This window comes from Salvelinus sp. IW2-2015, linkage group LG6.1 (genome assembly GCF_002910315.2).
Source record: "Salvelinus sp. IW2-2015 linkage group LG6.1, ASM291031v2, whole genome shotgun sequence".
In the NCBI taxonomy this organism is placed as follows: Eukaryota; Metazoa; Chordata; class Actinopteri; order Salmoniformes; family Salmonidae; genus Salvelinus; species Salvelinus sp. IW2-2015.
In genome coordinates, this window is record NC_036845.1 from 8,912,539 (window position 1) to 8,927,598 (window position 15,060).

The following is a 15,060-nucleotide window of genomic DNA, read 5'->3' on the forward strand; positions in this document are numbered from 1 at the left end:
AGAACTGAGACTCTACAGAATGGTCACCATCACTATCCACGAAACCGGCTCTAAAGGAGTCTTATCTAAAACATTGAAGAAATGGGGAACTAAACTGGGGTGAGTTTCCCAAAGCCTTCGTAGCATTTAGTTGGTCGTTACATCCTACTTAAAGTGCATCGCTAGTATCTGAGCTGTTTACTCAAAAAACATATGTTGAACTAAAACTGATCAATCAAATTCTCTCTCTCTTTAGATTATAGTGAGTTATTTTAATATGGACCAACATTCACAGATATTGTTGCAAACTAGAGACACTCTTGGGTGTTATATGGAACACTAAGCATTAACGTTGCACTTCAGTAACGATTCGTCGTAAAGAGACACCCCAGAACTGAGCAGCTAGAAACTAATTCCATGGCTTTACTCTACCCTTAACATTTAGTACCTTTTAGCCTGTTCCACGGCAAACACCAAGCCCCAACTCTCACTATGGGACTCACTGACCCCACTGAATTATGAGTGGTGAAAAACACAGTTAACTCAGACCTCCATTGATTGATGAAGTGCAAGATAATTGGACATGCACAAGGTTTCAAACTTGCACATACTCTAGTTGGCTATAGCCCCTTTCATTCCATTATAGCTATTAAAAAAACACTATGGCCGAAATTCTGTCCATACTGATAGCGGTTTTCTGCACTGCGCAAACATATACATACTATATAAACATTGTAACTAATATGTGAACACAGCTGGTGTCCCCTGGGTCAGGGCTCTCACCGGCTCTGTTGGCGTCCGGTGCCCTTGTGGAAGGGGCTGGTAGTGCCCAGGCAGGGCAGGTTGCGGTGACAGCGGGGGAAACGCAGGGCGAGGAAGAGGAGAACCACTGGCAGGACGAAGAGGAAGATGACCAGCAAGGCCACACGTGCCGGGTCAGATCCTGGAGATACAGAAAAAATTGAGGTCTTGGTTATCACATGGCAGACATAGAATTAAAGCTGGGTGCATGTTACTTATTTCATCCTAGTTTTATTGATACGGTGTCCCAATTTCTCAAGGATTTGATTAAGATAAGGAGTGTATATCTATGAGTGCAGTCAAGTTGTGCATTAACAGAGGAACGGTGAGGTACCTCTAGGTGCTCTTGCAGGGCCACTGTCCACACTGCCTCCATGGCCCGTGTACCTACAGTCTGGAGGAGCCCAGCCCACGTCACAGTGGCAGTTCTTATTGCTGTTGCACACCTGGCAATGTCAGAGAGAGGATATTGAGCCATATTATTAATTTAACATCAACAACAGTATGGGCCAGTCCATTGTGAGCTGTACAATATAACTTATATAAGGGGAGACAGGCAGCTGGCTTGCTCACCCCGTGTCCGTTGCATTTGCTCTGACACTCGTCGACGCCGAACAAAGACACATCCTGACACCGCTGGTTCCAACAGGCCTGAACCACAACATGGTTAGTAATACCAATCGTCATTTTAGATATGCATGTAAGCTTAGATAACACAGCAAACCTCCCTATTCCAAAGGGTCAAATGACCCGTTCCACAAAAACAGAAGTATTTTGCATTGTATTTCTATAGTTGAGGAGATGCCCACCTTGCCAAGACCACACGCGGTGCCCTGTGCCACCATGGCAGGGTCTGAGACGTCGTCGCCAAGGTGGAAGTAGGTTCCCCGGCAGACAAAATCGCTGTAGTTAAATTTTACTTTGGTGGTCAGGATCTCAGCGCTGGTGCCTAGCAACGGACGGTCGTTGCCTCCCTGGCACTGGAGCCTCCCACAATGCACATCTCTGAAAAGTCAGACACAGTCAGAGCAACAGTCAGACATATGGAAGAAAAAGGACTGAATCAGGGCGGGACTACAAGAACTTACCAATAAAATATGCTAATTTGTAATCTGTTGCAAAACATTTTGCTACGATGTTCCTTAATGAACGTGGTACCTACTTGCTAGGGCAGGGGATGTAGGTTCCGTTCGCCATCTGGCCACAGTTTCCGTATTTGTTGCCCTGTTTGTTGACGGAGGAAAAGCAGACAGGCGGAGCGCTGGTGGAATCTGAAAAGAAAAGGGAGTTTAAACAATCCTAATTGTCTCAAAGATTCTACAGTAAAAGTGTCTGAACAACACTGCCTCCTGAGTTTATGAGCCATTCTTAATTCTCCATCTCTGCAACATATGGCATATGAAGATTTGATATGATGTAATAACTCCCCAAAACAGTTTCTTCAATCAAACACTAGTGGTGACATTATATATAGGAATCCTTTGTCCAGGGAAGTATTCTCTGTTGCTTTTAGAAGTTCCAGTTCCGCTGACCAGTCAGTCCAGAACTCTTGAGTTCAGATCTCTTGAGGTTCTACAGTACTTGGTAAAAGTACTGAAACAAGTCAAAATAACTAACCACTAGCTCCCCACAGTGGTATCAATCCCAATGTTATTGGGTCCAGAACATCTGACCAATAGTGTAACTCACTAGGTCCCCACAACATCTGGCACTGTGTGTTGAGGCTGGCRCAGACACCGCTGTAGCAGTAGGAGGAGCCTTCCTCGCAGGGCTCGCCGTTCTGCAGGAACACGTTGGGGGGGCAGTAGGGAGAGGTACCGGTGCAGTGCTCTGGGAGGTCACACTCCCCCAGGGGCTGCCGACACATCCATCCACCTGTACGCAGCTGGTCAGACAGAGAAAATAGACAGTAGATCAGTAAAGGGGTTTATGATTTGGACCTTTGTTCAGCTTCTTGTGATAGATCATGTAATAGTTTAGTTCATTAGGATCACTATTAGCTATTGCACATGCAGAAACTACTCTTCCTGGTGTCCACATAAAACATACGTGACAAAATATAGAACCGTAATAGACAAGAACATAACAATCAGAGTTATAACATATATAATTATAGTTATAATAAATATGAGACTAATGATCTAAGCTGATTTAAAATGTAGGTGTTCAGTAGCGTGTTCAGTGATGGGGTTGAATGAGTGACTGTCAGTAAGAGTCCAGTGAAGGAGACAGAGGGAGAGAGGCTTGCCCACCCTGCAGTTGTCACAACAGATGCCATCGGAGGAACACTGGGCCCCAGGAACCAGTTTACAGGTGGTGGCGTTGCAGCAGGGATCGTTACACTCCTGGACATCCAGAGAGACAGAGACACTTAATAATTCATCCTAAACCCTAAGTTAGGGGTCTTCAACCTTTTCTTTCGCAGAGATCCCCTTCCAGGCAAACTGGCGACGCTGGGACCCCCATCATACGTTAGTAATATAAACATTGAAATAACAAAATAAAATGTGTAATTTATATATATATTTTTGTGGGCCCCCTGATTGAATACCCCTGACTTAAATCATAAAGTCTGTTAATTGAATTATCGTCTATGGTGGCAGGTTGGTGATGAATCTTGTCATTGGGATGAATCTTGTCCAGGAGGCAGCTCTGCACAGTGGTCAGTAGCTGGCACATCCACAAAGTCATAAAATCAGATTTTAAACCTAACCCGAACCTTAACCCTAACCACACTGCTAACCTTATGCCTAACCTTAAATTAAGACCAAAAAGCACATTTTTGTTTTCATTAATTTTGTATGATATAGACAATTTTGACTTAACAGCTGGCCCATCTAGAGAAAACTGCTCAGTGCTGCTTCCAGGGCAAGATTCATCCAAATAAACTTCAACCTGCATCTATGGTGAGCTATGCTGTCCTCCCTAAAAATATCAAATTTACTGTCCAACATACATCCAGCAGGCCGCAGTCACACTCCTCTCCATTCTCCACGTAGAGGTTTCCACAGCGTGGCCCCCCCAGCAGTTTCTCAGGCTGGGGCACGTTGAAGAGGCACATCCCACCACCATGGAGCAGGCTGAGGGACAGGTCTCTGGCACTGCAGCTGCTGAACAGCTGGCCTGGCATGAACCTGGAACAGAGGTGCAAAGAGAACAAGACATTTAGTGGATGCTCTTATCCAGAGCTTCTTACAAGTGCATTAAAATGAAGTGCCTAATAATTAACATAATACAAGGCAAGTGAGGATCACAGCTGCACATAACTGACCCTTTGTTTTGTATCATTGACTTTGCATGGCCTGGTGCTTCTGTAATGCACGTCAAACCTCGCCCACCATAGCCCCCTAGCCCCTCACCCAGTAGATGGCTCCATGATGCAGCCTCCCAGGCGTGGTTCATTCTGACACTGGCAGCGCCGGTCGGCCGTGTCATGATTCATGCCCAGATTGTGCCCGAGCTCATGGGCAATGGTGGACGCCACCCCCAGTACACTGACCAGGTGATCCTGCACACAGAGAGGGAGAGGGAGACACACAGAGTCAGTCAACTACCAGACTCATACTGTCACCGTGGGGCAGTTACCCCTCTACTCCACTGATAAACCTAACTGAAGCTAACTAACTCACCACATTGACCCCTCCTGACCGGTCCTTGGAGCACATGGAAGACTGAGATGCCATTCCCACTGTAGTTCCATCAAATGACTCCCCCCTGGAACAGATCAAACACAAACAGTTATAGTTAGTCTATTTTCACAAAGAGGTCATCCACTGGTATATTCATGTATTTGGGATAGCTCTGCTTCCATAATGTACAGGTGTGAGAAAGGCACCGATAACCTTCAACCAAGTCCATTTAACTACTCACATAATGAGCTGAGCATTGTCGTGGCGCAGGCGGGGCAGCAGCTCYCTGGTGCGCCACTCCAGGAAGCGGTTGAGGGTGTCTGAAGGACTCTTGTCAACCTGGATCTTATCCTGGTCACTCCAGATCTCCASCCCAGTTAGAGCCACACGCACACTCAGCGGCCGGTAGAACTAGAGAGGGGTAGATGAGAACCACCATGACAAACCAATGAAAATATACAGTTTATTAGGTACACCCATCTAGTACCGGGTCGGATATCCCTTTGGCTCCAGAACAGCCTGAATTCTTTGGGGCATGGAAACATTGCTCAATTGGTATCAAGGGATCTAATGTGTGCCAGGAATACGTTCCCCACACTATTACACCACTGCCACCAGCCTGTACCGTTGTCACCAGGCAGGACGGTGCCATGGATTCATGCTGCCTACGCCAAATACTGACTCTGCCATCACCATGACACAACAGGAACCGGGTTAAGTTGGACCAGGCAATGTTTTTCCACTCCTCAATTGTCCAGTGTTGGTGATAGCGTGCCCACTGGAGACGCTTCTTCTTGCTTTTAGCTGATAGGAGTGGAACCAGGTGTTGTCGTCTGCTGTAATAGCACATCCATAAAAAGGACTGACGAGTTGTGTGTCAGATTCTTGTCCTTCTCCTTTGACCGCTCATCGAGCTGTTTTCGCCCACAGGACTGCCGCTGACTGGATGTTTTTTTGTTTGTCGCACTATTCTCTGTAAATCTTACACACTGTCGTGCGTGAAAAGCAGAGGAGGCCAGCCGTTTCTGAGATACTGGATCCAGCGAGCCTGGCACCAACAATCATACAACGCTCAAAGTCGCTAAGGTCACTCGTTTTGCCCATTTTAACATTCAATCGAACACTAACTGAATGCCTTGATGCCAGTCTGCCTGCTATATACAGCAAGCCACGTGACACACTGTCTGTAGGAGCGAACCATTTTCATGAACGGGATGCTGTACCTAATAAACTGGGTGTATATGGTTAATACTTAAGACATCCTCCAGCGATTTCTTTTACTTTTGAAAAGCAATATCCCAAGTATAAATACAGTAAAGTACACACACTAAAGGGTGAAAAATGTGTTTTTAGCTAAATAAATGTTTTTTTAGACACCTGCAAACTTCAAGGAGTAGGGCATTCAAGGAGTTGGTCTGTTGGGAATACGTGATATCGTCAGCCTCCCGCTTGCTTGAGGAACAATAGAGAAGCAGTAGATGACAGAAAAAGTAAGGCCCAACCCCCACTTGTGCCATGTCACGAATTACCTGGACCACTTATTGAGATGTGGCGTTTGTTAAGTAAATCAGGTGTTAAATGAGGTGAAAAGGAGACCACTTTAATATTAGGTTACATACCCAGTCTACTTGGTTGGCCACATCCAGCATTCGATAGATGATAGTCTTGTTGATTTTCTGGTAGTTAAGGTACTGTAAAAAAGAACAGTTATTGATTAGGACAATAGAGACAGAACATGATGGGATTGGTCTAAATGTACTGGGGTCTCTTCAAAGTGCAGCTATGTCAGTGCCTTGCTTACACTAAGGGGCATTGTCGTACATTAGCCTTATGGTACATTACCTCTTTGTGATCAGCTACAAGCACAAGCTCTATGTACTTGGTCTCTGAGAGAATGTCCCTTTTACTCTACAAAAAAAGCAAAGTGTAAACAAAAGACATTCGGGCCAATGTACAGTATGTTGTCGACAATTCAGGGAAGTCAGTATGGTATTTCCAGCAGTGGCGAAAACATTAGTAGTTCCAATCCCTAGATAAACATTTGATTGTGCTTCCAGCCCCTCTCACCCTGTGTGGGACTTGTGGTGGGATGTGGATGGGGGGTACAGGTGTATGGGACACCCCACAGCCCCCAACATTACCCCTCTCCAGAGGTCTGGTGGAATAAAGCAGGTGCATCCCCTCCTCCTCCCCTCCACTCTCCTCTGCCCCCTCCTCGTGGTCTTCCTCAGGCTGCAGCTCAAAGCTCAGGGTGGAGTTGATAGCCACCACACCCCTGAGGGAGAGGGGAATAAACAGGGACTCACTCAACAGGGAGTCAACAGGGGGAGAAAATGGTGTCCAAGTTCCAAGTAAATACAGTTACTTCAGGTGAGGACATTGTTCAAGGCTCTGCTAGCAACCAAATTACCTTTGCTACATAAACATGACCCTAAACCGAGTATATGGCCACATGGTCTGCCCACGTGAGTAAAGAGCTCTAAATAACTCCAACTCKAAATAAAGGTCAAGAGGATTTCCCATGGATTTCCGCCAAGTTCATTTGGATATCCCTAAAGTATCCAAGTCAGCGGAAGGGACCCCAGATTAAAACTGTCGCTTTCTCAAATCGGGTGATTAGTATGCTTGAGGAGGTCAGAGTTCTTTCTGATTAATCTGAATTGGATTAAAGCCACCTCACGGTCGATCATTCTGCCCCACTCACATAACCATGACGCTCACATAACCATGACGTTGTCCGTACTGAGGGCAAAGGTGAAGTGCCCTTAGTAAAGACTTCCCCTTTATAATAATAGGTTCACCATATAGTGCACCACAAAGGGAGTAACTGAGGAGGGCGATTAAGTGGGATAAGGCTGACTGAACCCAGTTTATATTACTTTACTGGTTTTAAATGCATGAACCATTACATAACAGATAATGAAATGCATATGCTTAAGATCATAAGGTAATGCGGGTAAACTTATTGAGCCGTTAGGCTCTATTTCTTAATGGAAAACCTAAAAGGCATGATTACATAGTATGAATTTGTTTGATCTCACTTCCATGGACACCATTCTCAAATCAAGAATGTTGACTGGGTACATCTACAGGGAACATTGTTCGCATGCTGTTGCTTTGCTTGTGAAGTCTTGTGAAAATGTACATTCCTTTGGATAGTGACAGAGGGGAAATTATCCTAATTTTGACAGGCTGCATACCATCCTGTAGTTTTGACAGAGAGTTAAAGTTGATATTATTACCTGAGTCCAGAGCAGGTACTGAGAGCCACCCTGGACTGTGGGAAGCCCCTCACTGAGCCGTGGTAGTAGCAGTGAGTCTAGGAGATAACAACCAGGGAGAGAGTAGTCAACATAATATAATGACGACGTTATTATCCAAGCTCATATGAACTAACTTGACGTTTTCATAACAACCCCTTTAACAATTCTACCTATAACAAATCAGAACATTTACAACACATTACTTACCACTGTGCTCTCCTCTAAAGAAACCCCAGTGCCATTAGGGAGGTAGTAGAAGATATTGGGAGGCTTGGGCAGGAGATCACTGCAGGGAGAGGACAGGGTTACTGTACATTCATTCAGACTACTTCCTCTGAAGATTTGTCTGAAGTCCGAATTTTTTAATTGCTAATGATAAACCCCTTTATGAAACTATGAAGTCTTAACTCAACAATGGCAAAGGTTGGGGCATTTCAGCATCACATCTCCCCATTCAAATAGCTAAGGCCTAATATTGAAATATATGTCATTTTCTGATATTTCAAAAGGGAGTATATTATGTTAGTGAGCTTACTGGTTTTTCTCCAGGTCCAAAAGATAGATGCTGCCTCCAAATTGAAGACCACACTGTAGCTTGTCTGGGTGACCGTTCTGTGAAAGGAAAAGAAACATACACCTGGTAATATGTACTGTGATTTTTATCCTCATAAGTCAGTGGATTTAACTAACAATTTAACTAACTGTAATGCAAAAACCCAGTTGGACACTTCCCCCTAACAACTGTTGTGCTAAAGGTGAACAAGGACTTTGTGTGGCCAAATTAACTCATCGTCCAACAAAAATGACTTTGTTTGCTATTGTTGTTATTGTAATCGCTCAATGTTCCAACATGGTGTATTCATGATTAGCATGTGATGGGTGTCTTAATGAGCGAATGCAGCCAAGAGCAGCTTGAAGTGGCAAACGGGRCAAAGGGACAATCTTCTTAGTGAAAGAACAGTAATAGCCAGTACCACCATGTGGTCTTTCCTATTAACCCTGCGAAGGTTAAAGGATTGAGGCTTAGGAAGTCCTGTATAGTTCATAAAGAACAGGTTATGTACACAATGACCTATATCCTTTAGAGGCTGATGGACAACATTTCAGATGCAGTAGACAGCTATGGAGCGCTCATCCTTTCTCCGCACTAAAGTTCCATTATTACRCAAYGCTCAGATTGGATAATACTATATACTTTGAATCMCTTCAGCCAATCAATACTCATCCCATCAAACCAGTCAGCGGACATGAAATGAGATGGTGCGATTAACGTTGTACTTTGTCTATGGCTGCAGCCGCCCCTGAGCACTATCTGTCAACTCGTACACCTACATGCTCTCTAAAATAGACCCAGTCTCTAAACGTGTGCAGCACCCAGTCCTTGATTGGCACWGGCACCTAAGCACAATACTAGAGCCCAAATGGGCTGAATCAGACTGTCAGCCAGGKTTACCCCTCATAGGCACTAAGGAYCAGGCTATAAATGGACTTCCTTTACCTGCTGCACATTTCTCTCACCAAACGCAAAGGCAGCGCAGCGGTGGATAAATTACGTCCTATCCCTCTTTTCATGTCCGTTTCCCCTGCGCTTCCATCTCATTACAGTCATTCCCCCCAGCGGGAACTAACCTGTCTCCCCTCAACACTGTCTCTCTTCCTGCCAATCAGTCGCTTTCTAGCGCGTTTAGCGGCTCCACCTTTGAAGACAGTGAGTAAGTGAAACCCTTCCTGTTGGTGCTTCCCTCCTTCCCCACCGCAGAGTGCTGCTTCCTCGCTTTCTCCTCTCCAGCTAACTGACAGGAATTGGCAGGCTTGGAAATGGGACTAGAACTAGGAGTACTGGCAGTAAGGTAATGGGTGGTGACAATATGCCAGAGAGGTCTGTTCAGTTCCAAGTAGCGGTTAGTGACTATGAGGAACCAAAAAGTCTACCTTCTCTGTGGACCGGCGAAATCATGCTGGATAATGTCATTGCCGGGTACCCAAATCCAACAACAACTTACACCCAATTCACTCAGAAGTATTCTACTGTCCACAGTCCCAGAAATATTGTAACATCATCATGGTTCATATGAAACAACTGTGTCCCTTTACCATAGGCTCTAAGAGGCTATTAGTAATAACATAACATTTCACACTGGAACCCAGTCATTGGATATGTACAAAATATAACTGGTTCCACATCCAAGAATATCATAATCCAAGAAGAATCCCAGAAGTAGATGCTAATAATTGAGGTGGATTTCCAATACATTTGAATGAAAACATAACTCTGGTCTGTTTCCAGTTTCTATAGTCTTTATTATAATCAGAGGGCTTTGGTGAGGTCATTCACCACAGTATGTAAGGAGAGTGTGACTGASTTATGTTGGGTGGGTCTGTGTTTTTGTTCTGCCAGGGCAAGAGTCCAATGGGTAACCAACAAAGACTCCARGCACAATGGTGGAGATCTGGCTACAAACTACAAGGCAAAAAACAAACTAGAGTAATGTCAGTTATGCAACCAAAGAGAAGAAAGAATAAGGGAGAGAAAGAGATGGGAAGACATACAGTACATGTACACACTCAAACATCTGCAGCTTTTGGCAAACTGCCTTGGATTGTGGTTTTGGGGTGAGAGGTCAGAGTAGAAACAGGGCTCCTTCCAGAGCACAGCAGAGCTACATCTGTTCAGGGCTCTAGTGGAGGATCACACCCAAATATCTGGAGCTCAGCCAAGAAACACCCGCCCTCTCCACACTTTGTTTGTCATTGCCTCACTTCTCCCTTTCTCACCCTCTCCCTCTTCTTTGAGCATTACAAATTCTCTTACATTTCTCTCCTTGTCTCTACCCTCTCTTCTCCCCCCCTCTTCCTCCTTCTGAATCCTTACCTCACACTTGCAACTGGTCTCTCGTTTCACTCTCACTGGCATTCCACTTTCACCTCTCTCTCACCTCTGTCATTCTTTATCCTATCGATAACCATGTCCACTCCATCTCTGCTGCCATTACCTCTCCTTCCACCACTCTCTCTACCTTCACCCTCTCCTCCTCTTATTTACCCCCTCTCCTTCAGTGAGGTAAATGTCCCAGGCCGTGACCTCCTGCTAGTAACAAGATGAGCTCACCGCCACATGAATGCTGGGTGGGGTCCATTCAGACSCAGAGCTGCTTGTGACCCACAGCAGAAGAAATAAACCAGGGAGGAGGAGAGGGGACAAGGGGCGGAGGGGGTGTAACGGAGGAAGGGAGGGACAGGGCGAGTCGTGATTCCTCTCCAGCTCTTTCAGCTCAACGAAAGAGTGCGAGGGAGGGAAATACAATCAGTCAGCTCCTGGGATGTCTGTCTTCCTCAGTCCCTGTAGTGCTTCTCTGTTATTTAGTCTGACCCAGAGCAGCCCTGGATCCTGTTTATGGATCAAGTCTGGGCATGTGAATGGAGTGTGCCTGTCCACTATCTGGGGGAAATCTCTGGGTTAGTTCATGTACCCCTTTGCATTACAATAACAGCCAAGTTAATTAATGTACAATGGGCAACATGAGGTAGAGGAGTGTCGCATTCAACTCCAGTCCCAAAGGGAATGTGGTGTTTGCTGGCTCTTCTCCCCTTCCCTAGCACTTGACTGATATCGATGAACCAGAGAGGCAACACGTCCACGCCCTGGCTGCACGCCTTACACATCAGAGTTCCGTGTGTGTGTGTGTGTGTGTGTGTGTGTGTGTGTGTGTGTGTGTGTGTGTGTGTGTGTGTGTGTGTGTGTGTGTGTGTGTGTAAAAAGGGTTATCTGCAATCTGATAACATGTCATACATGTCTGTATTTTCTTCTTAAAACATTTATTTCCAACATCAATGTGGCAACTGTCTGAAAGTTTGTTTGACAAAGTAGATCTATTCATGGTTCAACGTTGACAGAAGCTATTCAGGTCAAGTCAAGTCCTCTCCCAAGAGGACACAAGTCACCTGCTCCACCATAAGAAATTAAACTAACACTGTGGTGACTGGCATGTTTTCTTCTTTAATATCTCACTCACGTATAATCAATCTGAGATCCTAATTGGGCTGGGAGTTACACGCATTTCAACAAAAAGGAACTCGTAGTTCTTTTGAACTAACTAAAATAATAATCTGTATTTGTAGCATGGTAGTGATATGCAAAGAATATACACTCAGATCTTTTTGCCTCGAGAGAACATTTACAATCATCTTATCTATAGCTAATCATGCTTTGCTAGACAAATAAAAGATCTACATTTAACGTGATGAAGTTGCACACTATCATGGTGATTACATTCAAGTAAGTGCACTCAGTTTGAGTGGTGAATTTAAATACTTTTAATTAGTGTTATTTAGAGCACAAGTGGTGGCTCTAAGTTCCAATGTCACACTTGGCTCAGGTTGGAGTGATCTTTATCACTTGAATACCCTAGACTGGGAAATGGAGCGTTACAGGAATTACATTGCTCAGGGGATGGGTGGGTGTTGATGAGGGTGAACGGACAAAGTTTGTATAACAGACACACACAGGCACACCCCTCCCATATGGCACCATCCCCCACCTTCCTCTCATTTCTGACAAACAATCTAAAAACAGATCCCAGTTTCCATGGTTACACGTTGCATGTATTTTGACTGAGTATGTGAATCACTGGTGTTATGTTCATCAGTATGAGCAGTAGGCTGTGGGTGCAGTAACCTCATGACAAGTGAAAAACGGATACTCATTCATCAATGACTGCAGTGATTCAGAGGATAAACCACATAATAATGTAGGAATTAGGAGTGACTCTCCGCTGAGTCTTAGCCAATGAGGCCCACTCAACTGTGTTATTTGTATGACAGTGCAGTGCCCTGATGTGTTTTGAAACCAGTAAACAAACATCTGGGTGCCTGATGGAGACTGCTTTGCCAATGGGGTTCGACCTTTTGAAAGTCAACATTCCAATCCAGTAGCTGTCTTAAAAAGCGATGTGCAAAAATGTAGCCCTGTCATGCTCTTATTCTCTACTTTCCTCTGTGTGTGTGTGTGTGTGTGTGTGTGTGTGTGTGTGTGTGTGTGTGTGTGTGTGTGTGGAAAGGAGGGGGTCTGCTGTCTGGCTTCCTTTTTTGTGCTAATATAATAGAGGAAGGAAGTAGGCACCTTGACATATTTTACAGGGAGCTTCCTGAATAAAAACTATGATCTGAAGAAGGTGGGGGGGACTGGGGCACTTTAAGAGGACAAACACTTCCTGTGCAGCTGACAGGAGGTCTGAAATCATATCCTGAAGAATTCCCCCATATCACTCACTCCACCCAGAGAGGAGAACATCATAACACTGACAACCTTCGAATAGAAAAAAAATGTGAGCCGCACATTGCAATTGGAATAACCAGGTGTGGGTTTGATGTTAGTTTGAGATATAAAACTGCAGTTTAAAATTAGGAGTTCCTATGGGACCTGTAAAAATAGAATGGTTATAACCTCTGACACTATCTAAACAAAAATAAAGGCCACTTTATAAAAGTGCTCTGGGATCACTGAATGAAGAATGGTAACATGTACGCATGGAAATAGAAAGCAGGTAGTAGAAGTAGGACCAGAGTAATAGTGTGTATGTGTATGGCTCTGTGTAGAACGATACTCTCACACACACATTCTCTTGATGTCTGTAGTCTCACCTGCAAGGCCTCACTCAGACTTCTCTTGTGTCCGTCCACTACCACAAAGGGCCTGGTCCTCTCCAGTGGCTTGCCGTAACTACTACCATGGTGGTGCTCTGGACCTGGGGACAAGAGAGATGGGATTCATAGGAAAATATTGTCTTATGTCCCTTGAGGCGCTATATTCAGATTAATAAATATCAGTTTGATACTATAACATCAGCGGATGGAGAAACTATTTTGTTAATGCTAGTAGTGACCCTAAAATCTAAATGCTCAGCTAATGGCAACCTATTACCCAGCCCTAGTAGTCAGTGAACCTTCCCCATGGGGCAATGCTAATGCTAAGATAAAGTCAGCCATATCCCAGATGGATATCCCTTTGCAGTAAGGAAAAACTAATGTGGTATACAGGCTTAGGGTAGGAAATGCAGGAAACCTACAATTTTCATTAAATGGTTTCAATATGCCAGGAAAAAAGTTCAGCATCACAATCTTAACTAAGCATGTACAATTCAAGCTAATTGCACAAACCAATCAGTGATGCCAGATGTGCTTATAACAGCTCATGCTCTCTGTTTCTTAGCAGGCATATCTGCGACTCCTTTCTTCACACACACATTAAACAGACACAGCCGCATTAACTTCAGTACAATAGCCTACCTATGTACAGTTCAAGCAGAAGTTTACATAAACCTTAGCCAAATACATTTAAACTCAGTTTTTCACAATTCCTGACATTTAATCCTAGTAAAAATGTCCTGTCTTCAGTCAATTAGGATCACCACTTTATTTTAAGAATGTGAAATGTCAGAATAATAGTAGAGAGAATGATTTATTTCAGCTTTTATTTATTTCATCACATTCCAGTGGCTCAGAAGTTGACATACACTCCATTAGTATTTGGTACCATTGCCTTTAAATTGTTTAACTTGGTTCAAACGTGTTGGGTAGCCGTCCACAAGTTACCACAATAAATTGGGTGAATTTTGGCCCATTCCTCCTGGCAGAGCTGGTGTTTGACTGACTGTAGAATAGGCCTAAAATGTAATCGTTTTTGGTGAATTTGAGTGCCCAGACAGGGACTGAAATTACATTTTAATGACAGTTCCTTTGAAGTTGCCTATGCTAAATTAGGGTTACTACAAATACCTACTTATAAGTGAGGAGTGAGACGATACTGTTGTTGTATTCAAAGGAGACAGCTTCTCTTGTGGCTTCTCCATTCCTGTCTTATTTGAGTTCATATGACTTTCCGCCAGCAGATATTCCTGCAAATCGGCATCGTCCAGCAATCCTAAACGGTTACTAGGTAACGTATTTGATTGAGTACGCGAAATGTTACAGTCTCGAGTAGCACCAACGTTACCAGAGCTCGAGATAGAAACATTGTTGCGCAGTGACATTGGCTCGTGTCCATCAACTAATCAACGTAAAAAAGTGTAAAACAAGGCATTCAGAAACGGAGAAAGGTCACAGGTTCTGTTGGAGGCAACTATACGGCTACCTCAATTTGTCTACAGGGGCAAATGTCAAGCGAAAGTCCATGATAGCGATCCATAAATGCATGCGCAGAGCAGAAGTGTTGCTTGTGCCAGTCAATCGAACGTGTGACTTTATTTCAAGAGGCTTCATTCACCTGCGCCATTAGCCCACACCAGAAAGTCCTGTAACAGACCTCTAACCAAGCCCGACCCGCTGTCCGTGGCTGCCGTTATCGCAAGGTCATATTTCCAGTACCGTTACCTCACACACAGAGCTACTAC

At 44.4% G+C, this 15,060-nt stretch overlaps 1 protein-coding gene across 2 annotated transcripts in view; it reads right to left on the bottom strand.

Moving 5' to 3' along the window:
- Nucleotides 1-15,060, bottom strand: part of adam15 (ADAM metallopeptidase domain 15) — a 29,290-nt gene extending 14,230 nt beyond the window's left edge. For both annotated transcript variants that reach the window (XM_023988907.3, XM_070443950.1), the window contains exons 1-19: nt 14,451-15,060; nt 13,313-13,416; nt 8,208-8,284; nt 7,880-7,958; nt 7,652-7,728; nt 6,477-6,684; nt 6,252-6,317; nt 6,029-6,100; nt 4,651-4,820; nt 4,410-4,494; nt 4,140-4,288; nt 3,737-3,914; nt 3,033-3,125; nt 2,470-2,665; nt 1,943-2,051; nt 1,590-1,785; nt 1,354-1,431; nt 1,115-1,226; nt 763-922 (exon numbers count right to left, since the gene is read on the bottom strand). In XM_023988907.3, the coding sequence (XP_023844675.3) occupies nt 763-922; nt 1,115-1,226; nt 1,354-1,431; nt 1,590-1,785; nt 1,943-2,051; nt 2,470-2,665; nt 3,033-3,125; nt 3,737-3,914; nt 4,140-4,288; nt 4,410-4,494; nt 4,651-4,820; nt 6,029-6,100; nt 6,252-6,317; nt 6,477-6,684; nt 7,652-7,728; nt 7,880-7,958; nt 8,208-8,284; nt 13,313-13,416; nt 14,451-14,700 (2,459 nt within the window). In that variant the 5' untranslated portion in view covers nt 14,701-15,060. The remainder of the gene's footprint in view (nt 1-762; nt 923-1,114; nt 1,227-1,353; nt 1,432-1,589; nt 1,786-1,942; nt 2,052-2,469; nt 2,666-3,032; nt 3,126-3,736; nt 3,915-4,139; nt 4,289-4,409; nt 4,495-4,650; nt 4,821-6,028; nt 6,101-6,251; nt 6,318-6,476; nt 6,685-7,651; nt 7,729-7,879; nt 7,959-8,207; nt 8,285-13,312; nt 13,417-14,450) is intronic.